The sequence below is a fragment of the Podarcis bocagei genome (genome assembly GCF_964188305.1).
Source record: "Podarcis bocagei genome assembly, chromosome: 3".
NCBI classification, from domain to species: Eukaryota; Metazoa; Chordata; class Lepidosauria; order Squamata; family Lacertidae; genus Podarcis; species Podarcis bocagei.
Window position 1 is genome coordinate 27,844,153 of NC_138127.1, and position 17,467 is coordinate 27,861,619.

At 41.7% G+C, this 17,467-nt stretch overlaps 1 protein-coding gene across 7 annotated transcripts; it reads left to right on the plus strand.

Annotated features, from left to right (window-relative positions):
- Positions 1-1,483: 1,483 nt before the first annotated feature.
- Positions 1,484-17,006, plus strand: LOC308583428 (uncharacterized protein). Of its 7 annotated transcripts, XR_014006205.1 has the most exons (6): positions 1,484-2,039; positions 6,935-6,988; positions 8,380-8,561; positions 11,726-11,767; positions 13,308-13,358; positions 14,192-14,390. XR_014006205.1 is itself a non-coding variant. In XM_081187385.1 (5 exons), exons 1-5 carry the CDS (start codon positions 2,037-2,039, stop codon positions 14,522-14,524), a joined length of 483 nt encoding a protein of 160 aa, XP_081043511.1. In that variant the 5' UTR covers positions 1,484-2,036; the 3' UTR covers positions 14,525-17,006. The 7 variants fall into 7 exon arrangements, 3 of the variants coding, with proteins under 3 accessions (XP_081043511.1, XP_081043510.1, XP_081043512.1); XM_081187385.1 differs by lacking the exon at positions 8,380-8,561 and having other exon boundaries at positions 14,192-17,006; XR_014006206.1 differs by lacking the exons at positions 1,484-2,039; positions 6,935-6,988; positions 8,380-8,561 and adding exons at positions 2,095-3,907; positions 11,872-12,048 and having other exon boundaries at positions 13,312-13,358.
- Positions 17,007-17,467: the final 461 nt, after the last annotated feature.

A 17,467-nucleotide genomic window follows, 5' to 3' on the forward strand; every position in this document is an offset into this window, starting at 1 on the left:
TTACCTTTTAGGAGGAAAAAGTGCATCTTATGGAGCGAAAAATACGGTATGTCATTTTTCTGTCACTGGTGACCAGATGCAAGGTTGTTGTTTTTCAGGCATAGCCTGCCATTCAGAGGTGAAAAAGCTTCACTTATCAAAACATATTTGCTTATATATCATAATTCTGTCCTCCTTTCCATTGGATCATATTCTCTCTCTCTCTCTCTCTCTCTCTCTCTCTCTCTCTCTCTCTCTCTCTCTCTCTCATTCTCTCTCTCCTCTGCTCAGGTAGGGATGGGTGAGAAACCTATTTGTTTCACATTTTTATGCAGATCTCACTAATTTGCACTTCCCAAAGCGATATGTAATCCAGCGATATGTATCCTTCAAAATTTGAAGCGCAGGCTTCTAACCCCCACCCCCCCCAAAAAAAACAGTTTAAGAAACCTATATTGGAGGAAGTGCACACAAATATTATTACATTAGCTAAAATGATATATAGAAATTGATTATCTTAGGGAAATTGCTTGCAAAAAACATGTACATTAGGCAAATGACATGCAACAATGTGTAAATTAGGTGAAATGCACACAAAAATGCATATAATCTTTTTATGAAGGCATTTAGCAAAGATTTAGAAACTGAGGTGGAAATGGTGTGAACTGAACCTAAGACTGGAGGAATGAGAACCCAAGATAAGCCAGTGTTGACCAATTCATCCATCCTGATTAAGGGATGCCTAAGACAGATAGATTTAAATAGAAGACAGTTACTCAGGACTATCCATTGCTTTTTATAATGCATCCCTAACCACACTGTTCTTTTAGCCATAAAAATACAGTACAGTTAATAATTTAGCAGTCAGGGAAATTTTGTTTAGCCTCTAAATAGCCTCTGAATAATTGAGAAGGCGTTCTGACACTAGATAGCTTTTTCAGTGCAGCGACATCCACCTCGTGTAAAATGGTGAAGAGAGATTGAAATGAATGAACCATCCCCCGAAGACTCTCGCATTACGGCTTATGAATACGCTCTCCAAATCAGAAGCCAATGAAAAAGAAGACGGCTGCTCATATTCACCAGTGAGAGAAGCCACTTCCCATTTGTTCACTTCTTACACGCAATCTGCTGAAAATCTATGGCTGATAGAAATCAAAGGATGAATTCTTTGGTAGTGACTCTGTGAATTTCTGCATATATATATATATATATATATATATATATATATATATATATTTGAAGGGTTTTTTTGTTTTTGTTTTAAACTGAAGCACATTGAAATTCTAAAATGAACCAAAGAAGATGAGGGAGAAGGGAAAGGGAGAGTAGGGTTGCAAAATCTCTTAAGGCTAGGTATGGAGAAGATGGGCTTGGTAGCTAAGGAATGGTGCCCACAGGGTCCCCGGATGTTTGACGGTCTATTGGTCCCTGTGCCACCACTGTGATTGCTTCCCCGCTGCCACCAACCTGTTTCTCTTGGGTACACACGGAGTCTAGACAGTTGTTAACATTAAACCAAATAAACAAGTTTATTGTATAAGCATTAACAAGTTTATGGTTTCGGATAATTTTTCTTGTCAGTTTCTTAATCTTAGTTTCTTTACCGGCCTATACCTTCCTAATAACTTCTAACTGATTATCCCAACTGTCTATCTGACTCCTCTTAACAGATTCTCTCACTCTCTCACATCAAACTATCCCAACCCACAGACTTATCCTCCCTCTCTCTTCTCTAACACCCGACTGACTCCTTAACAACACTAACTCTAACTCTAACTCTAACTCTAACTCCTCCCCTTGGGTTCCCACTGGCCAATCACTTCACACTCATTTAACCCTTTCCTTATGACCCAGCATGATGTCACCTAGGAGGGCAAATGCCACAGTGCCTGCCAAAACTAGCTTGGTGCCTGGTGGGATAGGAATTGAGCCTTGTTTCTGTTGTGGGCATAGGATTGCTCCTGGTGGTAAGGTGGAAGGTTGGGCTGTGCCTGGTGCTTCAGGTTGAAGCCTGGTGGATTGTGGGAGAAGCAAACTGCAAAACCTTACAGGAAATGGTAAGCCTGTGTGATTCTGGCCCACAGATAATAGCCCTTCCCTTGTATACCCTGAAATCTAAAACCCTGAAACTTTAAATCAAACCTAGAGACCTGGCAACCCCTAGATGGTAGAAATGAAGGACAGAAGAGGCATGGCACAGAGGAGCTGTTCTTTATTTATAGCCGTTTATTAATTGCTTCCCATGAACTGCCATTTATTCATTGCTTCCCAGAAAATATCTAAAAGTGATTGCACAATGAAAACATCAGTAATAAAAGAAATTACAATTTCATATATTTACATAAATGAAAACAGTTTAAAAACAATTATGGACACTCATATGTAAGAACAGTTACAAATCCAACAGAGACCAGGACTGGGATCAAGATTTTCAGTTGTTGGAAAAGGAAGGTGTTCAATAGGTGCCAGAATGACAGTAGAAATGGTTCTGGTCTGAGGGAATAAGTTCCAAAGGGTAGGTTCCACCATGCTGAAGACCCAGTTCTTACACTGCACAGAATGGGCCTCTTGAGAAGATGGTATACAGGAGGGCCTTTCCTGCAGAGCTTTGTGATTTGTAGGATTTGCAGAGCTTTGTGATTTGCAGGAGTGAGACCATTGTTTAGGTTAAGAGATGAGAGACAAAAGGGGATAGTCATGGATACAAAGGAGGGCGATGGGTGAAAGCGGGTGAATGGACAGGTATTGGGTGAAGAGGAGAAATGGTGATGTGTGGTGTGGGGGTTGGGAACTGTGGTCTAGGGAGGGATAAGAGTAGTTAGGAGAAACAGAGAAGAAGATGGATCAGAAATAGCCAGTAGAATTCCTGCCCTTCCGGACACATTCTCCGCTCAAGCTAGGACACATACCAGCTTGGAGCAGAAATGTTCCCTCAGATGAGATCTCTGTGGGAGGCCACAAGATGAACGCTGTTACATTTTTAATGCTCTGTTAACTGTATTGGGTCAAAGGTTCAGAAAGGTGACAGCGAGGGCTACATTGCACTTAAACTTAATCATCTGCTTTCCAGTCATGCAGGTGGAAAACTCCTAAGCCTTTCCAGGATGCCAGCCTCTAGAAAATGTGGTGCTATTTGCCTCATGTATAAAAACTTTTAAAACCAATAAAAGTTACAAGCGGTCTTACTGCTGTTTCCACAGGAGACGTACCCAGTGAGCAACAGAACCCAATTTTGCCTTAATATTGGTGAGCCATGGGTAATACAAGGGCCATGAAAATTTAGTTTATATGCAATAGGTTCTCTAACATTGATGGGCATTGCTTTTCACTCAGATAGACACTTTAAAGTGACAGGGTGACTAAGCGCTCAGCTAGATCAATGATTTCCACAATCAATCAGTAGCCCAGCTCTATAAATGTTTAGCTAAGAAATGGCATTCATTTGTTTCAGTGGAGCTACCTTTTTATGGGAATTAGCTCCCCGTTACAGAGTTATGCAGAAGACAGGCCTTATAATTGGTCCCCTTTTCCGTCCGATAAAAACTATTCAAGACACTCTCTTTTAAAGTTTAAATAACAAATAACTTTTACTTTGTGTACTTGCACTTGCAGATTAAATATACAACGCAGCTGGGTGTTACTTATGTTACTAATACATATTACATAGTTTTGTATCAAAGATAAATACGGTTGCAGAGTGTTACAGACTGACTAACTCTGAGGCAGACAGCAGCACAACAGAGCATACCTGCTGCTCTAACAGTTAAGACTCTTCATAACTGTCATAACTGTACCAACTGCCATAACTGCCTCAGGCGCATAGGAGCCAACTCCTAGGGGCTAAGGGGTCTTTGCCCCCCCAATAAATATTTGAGGGGGGCTCCCCCCCCCAGTTGATGGGCAATGCCATTCAAATGGTGTGTGTGTACTGTCATGTGATCAAATTTCCAAGCCAGGTTGCACCACTAACAAAGTGTCTCAAGGGGGCTCAAAGACTCCTTCAGCTTCTGGGTGGCTCTGTGGGAACGGCCATTCCCAAAAAAATTGCCACAGCCACCCCTTACCCCCATCCCAAGAAATGAAGCTCAATTTCCTGAGGGAAATGCTCAAAGCTCAAGGAAGGAGGGGATGTTGAAGTAGCAGGGGGGATGTGTATTTTATTTTATGATAGATCAGACAGTTTCCTAAAGCTACAGATGCAAGTCAAATACTGTGGTTGGTAAACACCCCTAGTACATATGCTTGGGATTGCACCCTTAGGCCTTTGTTAATTTCTGCTACAGAAATCCAACTCTAGATCTTGTGTGATTTCTTTTTCCTGAGAGAAATATGAGGGAAAGTAGCTCTAAGACTAGCTACAAGATTTATTTAAAGCATATGGCTTACAGGTGCCTGACTGTCAGTCTTCATGCTTTCTTACAGAATAGGTACAAAATCAAACACAAGTCCCTACTTTTATCATTTTTCAAGCTAATCAACTTAGACATCAAAGTGGATTTTTTACTCCTCTCTAAACTACCCCCCCATGGTACTACCAGAGGCGTACCTGGGGTCCTTTGCATCCTTGGCAAGGAGCTATATCAATGCCCCCACAAAAAAATCATTTTACCACAATAGCCACATTATAAAATGCTACATTTTATGCAACCTAAGTACTTGAAGTGTCCAGAGTGAGGGCGAGGTGAGGAGGAAGGGCGAAAAAGATCACACACCTTTGTGCCATGGTGTGAGAAGGATGGGAGGCTTCCCCTGTGTTTGACAATGGTGGCACATCACCAACATATATGTTATACACCCCATAGTTTGGTAGGTTATTTTTGCAGAGGGTGGTGTGCCTGGCCTATATACTCAGCAGGGACAGTTTCACAAACCCCTCTGTACGCCTCTGGGTACTACTTCTGTACCCTAGAGCTTCCTAGTTCCTACAATCAGTACAGTTTTATAAATTCATTCTTATGATTCCCACCCCGTCATATAGCTAAGATGCCTACCACTTTGCACTACACTTTGCACTATAAGCTAGTCATTAGGCTTGGGGAGGGGCTTGGCTAGAGCCAAGATCTAAATGCCTGAAACTCAATTAAAAATCATTTTATCCAAGCCCACTCAACGCACACTCACAGGCTTATATTTATAGGACAGCAGTGAGGGGAGGTTGCAGTGCATTGCCAATTTTGCCTGACAATTGACCTTGTGAATGCTCCACCATATATCAAGATTGCTGCTTCACTGGTGACCAGTCTGAAATATTCCAAACAGAAAATATTGTACCAAGACCTTGACAGATTAAAGCCTTCACAGCATCTGTCAACACACACCTGCACACCAAAATGGCAACTCAGTGGCAGCTTTGCCATTTCACCCTGGTGTGCTTGTGTAACCTACAAACCCAGGTTGCAGAAATATCAGTGCAAAAAAAAATATGTTCCTTTTCTCTCTCCACACCTATGTGCCGAAGCTTTGTACTAATGCTGAGCTGAGAGTTCTCATATGATAGGCTTTGGTTTAAATTTCCGGGGGCAGTGAAAAAGATGGGGGGGGGAACAGCCCTAAAGATAGGTGATTTCTCCACCTCCAAATTTCACCCCACACCTCCAAACTGACCCAAATGGTGCTGATTTTACACCCAGCAAAATGGGGACTACTTTTGGCTAGCCCTGATTTTTTACAGCAGTGAGATAAACATGATCACTTGCAAGTGTTTGCAGACTAAGCCACAGTACAACAGTGCTGTGATATCTGGATAGGAAAATCCTCACAGGTGAAGGGTGTTTCTCCTACAGTGAGTTCAAGCATCACATTGCATTAACTTTTCCTCAGCATACCCAAACATGCATTTTCCTCCTCAGGTTTTTGGGCCTTTCACCTTCATTTCTTTCCCTCCCCTCCTCCTTGTGAAAAGTAATTCCCACTTACTACATCTGTGTTTTCACCCCATTGTGCCTGTCTGAACTAGAGCTCTAAAAAGAAAGAAAAAATTCTTAGTGTTCCTAACTAAAAGGAAATTTCCTCCAAATGTTTTACCATGGTAGGGAATTTCTTTAAAAACATTAAACTGGCTGCTTTTTAATGATGTGTTTAAAATTAAACATTCCCAGATGGGATGTATATTATGGACAAACCATGTCCTTCAGTTCAAGTACCCTGTTTACTTTAAAATCTGAAACTAACTACAAATGCAAACCAGTTTTTATTTTCAAGCACCTGGAAAAAATTACCAAATTCTTAGGTGTGCATTGTAATGAGAACAAATACAGAAGAGTGTGAATTCTTGGGTTTCAATATCTATTTTTAAATTGTTTCCCGAGTAAGCTTTCTATTTAGATTTAATGAGATTCTAACTGCATTTTAAAAAAGAAAAAAAATCCCAGACGATTATTAAAGACATATTCCTGTAGGTTTTGCACACATAGTTTAAACATTTCTTAAACAGTGTTTCAGATCATCGTTGGCATTCCAGATGAGTTATCTTCCTAAATAAGTTGAATTATTAAACTTTTACTAGAAACACACACTGCGGGGGGATTAACTGTTTTTCAAGAGACACAAATCTCTGCAGTTGCTCAGCTCTGACGGATCTGTTTTTTAAATGGTTTGGCTGCCATCCTGCACACAATTAGGCCTCTAAAATCCAATTGATTTGTGATAGAATTTAAACGGCTTGTGTGTGCTGGATTGCAGTCCAGGTGATTTTAAGGCACATTTTTTTGCCTATTATTTTAAAGCCACCTAAAATCAAAGTCTATTAAAACATCACCACATACAGTGGTACCTCTGGATATGAACAGGATCCGTTCCGGAGCCCCGTTCACATCCAGAAGCGAATGCAACTCATGTCTGTGCGTGCGTGGGTCGCGATTCTCTGCTTCCATGCATGCGCATGATGTCATTTTGACCGTCTGCACATGTGCGAGCGGCGAAACCTGGAAGTAATGCATTCCATTACTTCCAGGTCACTGCGGAGCGCAACCCGAAAGCACTCAACCTGAAGCAACTTCAACCCGAGGTATGACTGTACAAGATAATACCAGAAGAGAGAGATTATTGTGATCAACTGGTCATGGGACCTAGGAAAGCTGCTCTGTGCAATCTCCCATAATGGTATTGGGGATTCAGCAGGTGGTTATTTAAAGGTGCATTTATCTGCCCCACTTTTTTTGATAGGTTCTCTAATATTTCCCTGTATTGACAAATGGTGAAAGCATCCAACAGATCCTCTTAACTGGTCATCATGGATTTGGTTAAGGACCAGCACCAGAGGCTGACATAGTCAGGCACCTTCCTAGGCCCATGCCCCAATTGGGGGGGGCACAGCCAATCCCTAGAGCCTCCTGGCCTCCTCCTTCTCTTTGCTGCTGCCACCGCCTGTTCACCTGCCCTCACCAAGTGAGTGAGCATTGGGAGGAACAAAACAAGGAGCAGTAACCACAGCACATCTTGCAAACACACCTTCATTAGGAGATGGTACGGGTTAAACCACAGAGCCTAGGGCTTGCCGATCAGAAGGTCGGCAGTTCGAATCCCCGTGATGGGGTGAGCTCCCGTTGCTCGGTCCCTCCTCCTGCCAACCTAGCAGTTCGAAAGCACATCAAAGTGCAAGTAGATAAATAGGTACCGCTCCTGCGGGAAGGTAAACGGTGTTTCCATGCGCTGCTCTGGTTCGCCAGAAGCGGCTTAGTCATTCTGGCCACATGACCCAGAAGCCATATGCTGGCTCCCTCGGCCAATAAAGCGAGATGAGCGCCGCAACCCCAGACTGGACCTAATGGTCACGACTGGACCTAATGGTCAGGGGTCCCTTTACCTTTACTTTACAACTAGGCCCAAAGGAAGAAACCAGTGAATGGGCAGTAACAATTGTAGACAGAAGAGGCGGGTACTTAGTGAGGTGGGTCCACTGAGAGAATCTCGCCCAAAGACCCCCAAATCTGGAACAAGCATTGATTTGGTTGACCAGCTAAAGCACTTCAGATATTATCTGTATGGGGGGCAGGGAGTGCTCATTTTACACAATGTTGTCACCACAGTTTGTCATAAGTATCCTTGGGTGGCACGCCTGTTGTTACTGAATCACAGCTCACATCATCCTTGGCTATTGGCTGCGTCATCTTGGGATGTAGCCCAACAACATCTGGAGGCCCACCCACGCTTGCATGGCTTACAGGGTGATCATTTCCCCCACCCGTGGTAGTCTTACTGCAACTTTAGCAAAGGCACAAGCAGAAAGAACTACAGCGTTCTCCTGTCTTGAGGTGTTGGAAAGCAGAAGCTGCTGAACTTTTTGCTACTCAGGCAGCTTCTAAAAGTTCAAAGCTGCTGTCAAAAAAAAGGTGGTAGTCCTAGTGGCTGAAAGGAAGTCTCAGAAATGCTGTTTTTTGTCTCTCTTTTTTGTTCCAGCTTTCTCTTCTCATTTATAATCAAGGGCCAAAGTAGACATTCCATTAAGCATATTTTTGCATTTACGCCAGTGGTGGATTTGACCAACACCACCCCAAGCAAAGTATCAGTTTTGGAAATGTGATTTTCTGCAGGAGGAAAAGATTCAAATCTCTCCCTAGTGCAAGTTACACTGAACACAGGTGCAAGCTATCTCTATACATGTACACGGTTGTGTGAAAGAGCATACGCTTGTTGATTTGTACAGATCAACTATTTGTATATACAGGTGCACAGGTTGTACACTCATTGAATGTAACATGTCGGTGCTCCTGAAGTCTGCTGTAACCCTGACTATCAGCTGATGCAATTTACATCAAAGCCACATTTTTTAAACCCTAGATGCAAAGGCTCAAAAAAGACAAATGCCTAAATAAAAACAAGGGAATATACTGCTCGTGTTAGGTACAATACAAAGTGAATGTTTGGTCTCACCATCAAGATCAGAGATCAGGAACTAGGTACCCTGTCAGACTACAGTGTCCATCTCTGACCATTGGCCATGCTGTCTGGGGCTGAGGAAGTTGGGGTCCAACATCACCTGGAGTGCCATAGATTCTCCAGTCCCTGATCTAGATACAGCCTTGTTAACAGGGAGCATCTTGCATTATGAGACATTTAGTGTATTAAGAGCAAACTGGTTTTGTCTACTTATAAGTGGGGAAATGAGGAAGGAAAATCTCCAGAAAGTACAGACTGCAAATCATTTCAAAATGAGATATGTCCCAATCACAGAGGCCATACTGAAACATCACATCATAACTGATTTCTCAATATACAAGTCAGAACATGTCAAGATGAAATGCTTGAGGAACATGGTTAGCTATTATTGTGTTTGCTCCTTCTGGGGTGTGATGGAATGCAGAATGAGCCACATAGCAGGAATTGTTGTTGTTTTTTAAAGCTATAAAATGAAGACACAGGCAGATCTGTTAAATGGCATTCTCCCTTCAGTAGTATACACCATGACTTTGTCCATGGACTTGAACTGCAGCTCCCATCTTCCCTGGCCTTGCTTGCTGGGGCTGATAGTTCAGCAAGATAAACACAGGTTCTCAACACCTGATCTAACTCATGGTGTTTTTTGGAAACTACCGCTCAAATGCTATTGACCAGTAAGCAACTGGACACAAACAAACAAACAAACAAATATCATGAGCAGCTCACACCATCACTGCCCATGAACTGTCACACCATTGCACTTCCTGGATTTTTTTCATGCAAAAATTTGTGCTTCTTTAGTGGTACAACATTTTTCATGATTGGTGTGGACAGGTGTTTCCTTCTGTACCTCTTCAGGGTCATTGCAGCATCTTGTATTACCAGAGCCCTTATTTTTATCTACGCATTTGCAACATGCCATCCACACCCCTATTCACTCTGTTTCATTTTATCTGATAATTTTTGTACATACAAAAAAACTGACTATTCGACTGTCCCAGGACCCAATTGCCTCATTCCATCTCAAGCTTTCCTTCTCCATTTTTGGAGGTGGTGGTCAAATGGAACAGTGTTTATATGGGTGCTGGTTATGATATACCATAATTTCAAATAGAAGATATAAGAAATGAAATTGGTAGCTGGTTATTTTCATAGGGCTCCTCTGCTCTAAAACTTGTTGACAGATTGGTTCATCAGCCACTGATCTTCTTGTCCTGGGGTCATGATATTGGATAGCAATATCTGTTTCCACACCCTTGTTATGGATACCAAAGTATGTGGTGATGAGTGAATGAGAGCAAACTCTCTCTATAAACCTTCCTTGAGACAAACTCGGGATATTTTCACACACATCTCTGAAAAGGTGTAGCAGAAACACAGGGCAAGTGAAAAGGTATAGCAGAAACACAGGGCAAGCCGGCACAGCCTGATGTGATTAATACTTCTCTGCTGCTGTTATCTATAGAATCCTCCCCAAATGGACTCATATTTTTGGGACATGTTCACACCAATCAATTCCATGCCCCAGGAAAAGGAACAAGCTAAATGTCCTGCTGATCACTGCTCTCAGTGGGTCTTTCTGCTGCTGGGAAGTTTATGTCTGCCAATATTTGGGGGGTGCTTTTAAGCACATCTATTTTTCAGCAAGTCTGAGTGTTTACTCCTGAGCAGAGCCACAGCTAGGGAGGCCTCAAGCCTACTGCTCAAAATAGAGCCATTCCCATTCAACAGGTCCCAGCCAGCCCTTCCCTGGAGTAGGAGAGATAATGACTGGTGACCTGAGTGAGTTCACATTGGCCAGTCGACAGGCATTTGACAAATAACAGGAGCCTTAAGCACTGTTTAGGCTCCAGAGAACAAATGTATTAGGCTCCAGAGAACAAATTAGGAGAAAGAGAAAGACAATCACTAAGGTTGTGTGTTAAAAACAATTTCTTCACTTCTCACAGTCTCTTACATTGCAAGCTGTCTTTAAATAAAAGTGCACACTCTCCCCCACCACCACTATCTAATGCTAGCCAGATAGAACAGAAAATAAAACCAAACAAAACCTCTTCAGATTGCATGTTTCTGTTTCATATCACTTGTCAAGGAAGTTGAGATGATAATGCCAAAACTAGTAGTGCTGTTAATAATATTTATTATTTATATGTTTTAAAAAGAAAAGAGATACACATAGATCAACAGAGAGGAAAGACATTGCCCACAGGCCCATAATCAAAAGAGGGAAGGGGAGTGTGATGGAAAAGGGGATGGCTTTTTCATCGAACACAGCTTGAGGAAGGGCAAAGCATCTGCCTTGCATTCAGAAACCCCTAGCTCATCTCCAGGTAGGGCAGGGGGAGACCACTGCCAGGAACCCTGGAGGTCTGCTGCCCGTCAGTGTAGACAATACTCCACTAGATACCGCAATGGTCTGACGCAATGGAAATAACATGTGTCATTGTTTTCAGGTGCTTCATTCTTAAGGTTTCATCTTGCATCCTTTTGGCTTTCAGAGAATATGAAACACCTTTCGGGAAGGATTTTACTTTATGGAAATCCCATATGAGACCTTAAGCACGTGCAGTTTTATTAGCTATATTTTCAAAGCTGGGTTGGGCAAAACTTTAGAGCTGCATCTGAAGAATCTGTGACATTTTCTTTTTAGTGCTGCTTGTCTTTATTTCTCAGAAATAAAGACAAAGGCTGCTCTTTAGATAAATCTGGATATACTGCAAGCCCAGTTCAGTGCCTTTTGTCCATAATCCTGTATTTCCTTTCCTTTTTATAAATGGCACTTTATTTAGCTCCCTTTCAATATACTCTGTATATTGAATACTATATGCATACTACCCCGCTTTTTCTTTTCTTTTCTTTGAATCAGATTCCCATAGATGATGGAAGTGGAAGAGACAGCTGGTTATTGGTAGGCACTCTGCTATCTTGCACTCTCAATTTCAAAAATATATTTTCTTGATATTATGTGCATTGAGTTTCTAGTGCAATAATCACATACCTATGCATTCACAGGTACCTCCTCTCCAATCTTCTGTTGTAGAGATCCTACATTATTTTTAGGCTGCATACACACTAACCTGTTTACAGGACAAAAATGTGGGTTTTCTCCATCTAGAATCATTGGTGCTCATCCTCAACATGCTGCTTTCAATCTAGAATTATTCTAGAGCCTGCTGTCTACAAGGCTGGGTATAGCTTCATGACACATGGGTTTATCCATACTTCCATTTTTCCTGCCACTTTCCCCCCTGGGGAAAGCCATTTTTAGTGCTAAATCAGAACAGAATGGTGATTAATATACACAGAATAATAAATTATACATTCTTTATCAACCTTCTGAGAAAAATGCAAAACATTAAACAAAGCCACAGAGACTTGCGAACTACCCAACCTAAGATGAACTTATAACGTCTAGTTTCAATAGATTTTTCAAATGCTTAACTCAGTCTTTTAGATAAGTTCATGAAGATACCAACAAAAGGTAAGTTTGGTGTTATTCGCAATACCCAGAGATGCTAGTGGAGTTGTAGATAGATGTTAATGAAGTTGTAGACGACAGGGTGCCGGCGTTTTGCACCTGTTTTGCCCTGGCAGTCCAAGTAATCAAGAGGCCACTGTTCGCCCCGATGGGGCCCTTTTACTGGGGCTTGCAGGTAGTCTCTTAAGCTTAAGCCAAGAAAGAGTATTCTCTATAAGACTGAATATCAATATACGTATCAAGACTTTGAGATTAGACCACTGAAGAAGCCCAGAAAACTATCTTGGGTGTGTGCTACCTGCAAGGTTGGGTAGTTTGCAAGTCTCTGTGGCTTTGTTCAATGTTTTGTATTTTTCTCAGAAGCTTGATAAACAATGTATAATTTATTATTCTGTGTATATTAATTGCCAACGTGTTGCATGAGTCACACCACTTCTATCAGCAGCACAGGTTGCATTTTTCTAGCATTAAATCAGAACAGAATGGCAATTGGGTTTTCTGCATATTGCAGTTTGTTCCACTTTAGTCCTAAAGAGCAGGTTTTTGGATGAAAGTGGCAGGCCAAAGGCAAAACCTCTCAGACCCATGCCTAGAAAGCAATGGAAGGGGGGGGGAATTGTATGGCCCCATGCTTTCTAGGCATGGGACAAGCGGATAGATCCGCACCTTTTCCTCCCTACATGTGTTCTCTGTCAATGAGGAAGGAAGTGGTAATTGCCATCTTGGCATACACCCATTGGTTACATCTGCTTTCAAAGGGGCAAACAGTGGAGTCATGCAGAATCAATCTGCAGTGAGCTTGCGTTTTTGGAAAGGAATAGTTTCTCAGGAAGTGCTTTTCAGGGGGAAAGAATATACAACAGATCTAGATTTTGTGTGGACTATGTGGAAGTACTCAGGGCTCCAATGAGTTTAGAATAATATGTTGCATGTACACAGCCTAAGTTTTTATTATTATTATTGTTTATAGCCAGTGGCCATTACAGTACAAATCCTGCCAAACAACCAAGACAGTCCAAGGGTAAGTCAAAACATATATATTTTCAGAGCTGCAAATTTTCATAACTTAAAATGTCTCATTGGCCAGCAGCCATCTAATTTTGAAACCATCTGACTGACTTTCTGAAATAAACAGAAGAATCTATCCCTGGGTGAATCATATAAAGGACAGTACAGCAGAATATAGTGTGTGATGTCTCTGATCTGATTCAAGCCATGTATATAATCATTTGTTGGCCCGTTAAAGAATTTACTGGTCAGATTTCTAAAATGAAGTTCGAGAATCAGGGCTCAGGGAGAAGGTGATAGGCTGTGCCTTATGCAAGTGTTCCTTTAGTGATTGTACACATGAATGTCTTTGTATGGGCAATTGGAAGCACTGTCCCTGATCTAGTTCTCGAGTTCCCTGCACACAAAACAGGACAACAGTCAAACCAGAAGAAGTCACCTTTCCAGCTTAACTATAATACAATGCTGTTTTCAGCTGTTTCGTGTAAGAATTGCTTTTGCTGTAATTCTGACTGATCGATTTCCCCATTCTCATCTACTGGACAAGAAGAGAGCAAACCTTATGAAACCAATTTCCAATTATGAGACCCTGCTGGTCTCTGGGGCACACCTGCTGTTTCTTTCAGTTTTCTGGATTCAGCAATTCTCCAAGGGTAAGGGTGGAGTTACTAAAATCCTACTGAATTGATGACTTTCTCTTACACACATGGCAATTCCATACAACACTATGTAATGCCTAGCCAGCTAGAGCAGAAACTTTAGGTTCCATTTAGTTAGTTGTTTTTAAAGTCAGGAAGTTAAATGTGCCATAACAACAACAACAACCCTTCTTTTTTCCATTGCCAGGCTTTAATGATTCTCATACTGGGCGATACAATTGGTCTGTTAACGGAAAATATGTTGAAGGCCCGTTCTTCTTTCCTGAATGAAACACTGGCTGTGCTGACCTTGGCTGGAAGTTTATTGTTACTCACTGTCGTGAAGAGAAAGCAAGAGCCAGTGACAATTTGTTCGTACAATTTAAAATATATTATTGAGCCTTTCAGCCACATTGAGCGTTCTTTAATGATCAGCAGATGTGTTGCCTGTGTCAGTTTTCTTTGGACACAAACAGAATCTGCTCAGCCTGTCCCAGGATCCCTTTGGCCGCTCAACTACATCTCAAGGTCCGCTGCCTAGCTAATTTGGTGCTTGCTCCCTTGTGTGTCATTATAACAGGGCTGGGGAGCTTCAGCTGTGTTTTCCTGTGACCTGGTGTCACCCTGAAGCAAGTTTGGTTCTTCCCCTCCTCTCATTCCTCCTCGGTGCTTAACGACAGTCAAATCACCTAATGAGTGGCTTGAGCTACCGCTCCCGAATTATTTTCTTAAAACAAATTGTTCGTTGTTTTAATTCCACAAGTGATATTAACCCACTTTCATGATCTGCAGAAACTGAAAAGGAGGCGAATATTCATACCGTGGTCAGCAGCCATTTTGAAGCAGCAGTAAAGCAGGAGTTGACCAAGGTGGTCTGCAGACAAGTCCTTTTGCAACAAGTTACCACAATCTGTACATCCCCCTTTGCTGCAGGGCTGGCAACTGGGGGGGGGGGTGTACTTTGGCAGCCAGTCATTTTATGAGAAACTTTCAGAAAGTTCTCTTGTGTTCTTCATCAGTAATAGACTCATACCTCCTCGCTCTTCCCATTCCACATTTCTACAGTTCTTTGTTGAAATTTATGTGTGTACAATCATAGATATGAAATACTTTCACTGGCAATGTGAACTAAGAAACTCTGTGATGTCTTTATTATTTGATAGACTCCTAATCTATCCCATCAGCTCAGGGTACATAACACCATAATCATTATTTCAGTTCAGTTAACAAGTGGGGAGGCCTCTAGACACCTTTACCTATGCCTAAGTGTATTTAGAACCATGAGATCAGGGTTGGCAATGTAATTGCCCCCAAGGCATATCCAGGCTGTCATAGCTTTTCCAGCTTCCTCTTTCTTTTCTGAAATGACGAGCAGCCTGCAGGTGAGATCTAGCCCTGCAGGAAATCATTTCTTTCTCAGCACATTAAGGTAGAATCCTTGCCAATCAACACATGTCTCAGATGAGGGTGGGAACTTAGTGTGCAGTGGAAAGCAAAATAACCCTTATTTTGCTAAGAAGGGTTTAGGAGAACGTTAGAACCTCGTGTACTCATAACAAGCAAAAAACACACTAAAACTAACAGACTCCAAATGTTTTATTAAGCACATATTTGCTTCCAATGGTATGGTTTTCGTCTCCAGAAATTGCCCTTGCAACTTTCCAAGATGTAACATTTCTGCCCATTCTCTTGTAACAGATTGTCAATGCACCAACATGCCCAACATGCTGTAGGCTGCAAATCTTGAACATGCACTGGAGCACTGCAAAGGCTTACTTTCCCTCTCCTTGTATATGCCTTGCATTGGGTATCCAGTAGAGTCACACTAAGGAGGAAGAATCCCACTACTGCAAACTGCCTCTCCCAGTGCAGCGCAGCTTTACTCATGGGATGCTTTTAGCAGGGGCCGCAAGGGACTGCAATGGGGAGGGGACAGCAGGGGATGTTCTTGCATGACAATTATTTTGCTTGGCTAGCACTGGATATAGTTACTTGCATACAAAAAGTAACTTATGAGCTTGGGTATTTGCATGTACACAAAACCTTTGGGATTCTTCTCTCACAAAAATGGGGAAGAGGAGAAAAGGACAATAAAGGTTGACCTGTAAAAACAAACAAGCTGTATTCATGCATCTAGCTGTATAGAGTCACATTTTGTCTTCCTGCCTTTGCAGGTGTGTAAACATCGTTAGTGCTCTCTTGTCACCTTAGGATGCATCTATTCATCTGGACCAGGCTTCCTCAACCTTGGCCCTCCAGATGTTTTGAGACTACAGTTCCCATCATCCCTGACCACTGGTCCTGCTAGCTAGGGACCATAGGAGTTGTAGGTCAAAAACATCTGGAGGGCCAAGGTTGAGGAAGCCTGATCTAGACTTTAGGACCCTCCAGACACTAGGTGCTCTGCCCTGTGTCTGCTACTTGTATCGTGATTATAAGTATTTTCTAATTTTAGTGAGACACTGAGATGGTTGTATGTTATTGTTTTATCCGATTTTGTAAACTGTTCTGATTTTCGAATGAAAAGCAGTCTGCAAATGAAATAAATGCTTGTCACTGTCTCGGGCACTGTGGGAAATGGGCCAGCAGCCTGACTCAGTATAAGGGAAGTTTCCTATGTTCCAGAGTGGCAGTCCTGAAATAGAAAATGAGAGGGGAGGTGGTGGGTCATTGGCAGGAAATGAAACTCTCTTGGTGGATACAGAAAGCCATTTACCATAAATGTTATACCACACATTTACACTTTTGTGGAATCCGGGTCTTTCTACCAAGAAAAATCATAATAAATGATCAAAGTGTATTTTCCAGGAAAAGTCTAGTACACTTCAGTTCTGTTGAAATCAAGGTGAACTCTAGCCCAATCCTAAACTGAAATGCACTGAATCACATTGATCTCAGTGGGATTTATTTCCACATGAAATGTGCTAAAGATTCAGTAATCTGTTTCTAGCAGATTTGTGTGTCTTTGTTCTATTAAGTGTTTTTATCTATCACTGGGTTGCAGTTATGGGCTTCAGAATGCTCCACCCTGAGATTGGGCAAGACAAAGACAGCATTTGAAAATAACTAATATTTGATTCAATAAAACACACATATTATTAAAAAACACCATAGTCTTATTGTTAAATATGATCTACAGGCTTTTGAAGTGTTCATAGTCTATATGTAGTCAAGTATAGGATTTCCAAGCCAAACAAACACATTAATTAATAAAGGATTACTTTCCTTACACGTTCAGGTCACTTTCAGATAACCTGTTTACACAGCATTAATCATGATTTATTTACACAAAATATGCAAGAAGGTTAGATGATAATGGAAATTTATTGAGAATTCATTCTTATTTGTTTGCATCAAAGTTAGACAATGTTGCAACAAGCATGTGTTATTCCACAACTTCCAGTGCATTTCCCCTTTCTTTATTACAAAAAGTCTGATTTCGTGGAAAGTGGGTTTGTTGCACAAGCGCACCAAATCAATGTTT

Coding starts and splice junctions, on each gene's coding strand:
- LOC308583428 (XM_081187384.1), top strand. CDS start 4,744: ATGGTGGCACATCACCAACATATATGTTATACACCCCATAGTTTG. Junction 4,789..6,934: donor GTTATACACCCCATAGTTTG/GTAGGTTATTTT, acceptor CATTACTTCCAG/GTCACTGCGGAGCGCAACCC. Junction 13,359..14,191: donor ACAACCAAGACAGTCCAAGG/GTAAGTCAAAAC, acceptor TTCCATTGCCAG/GCTTTAATGATTCTCATACT.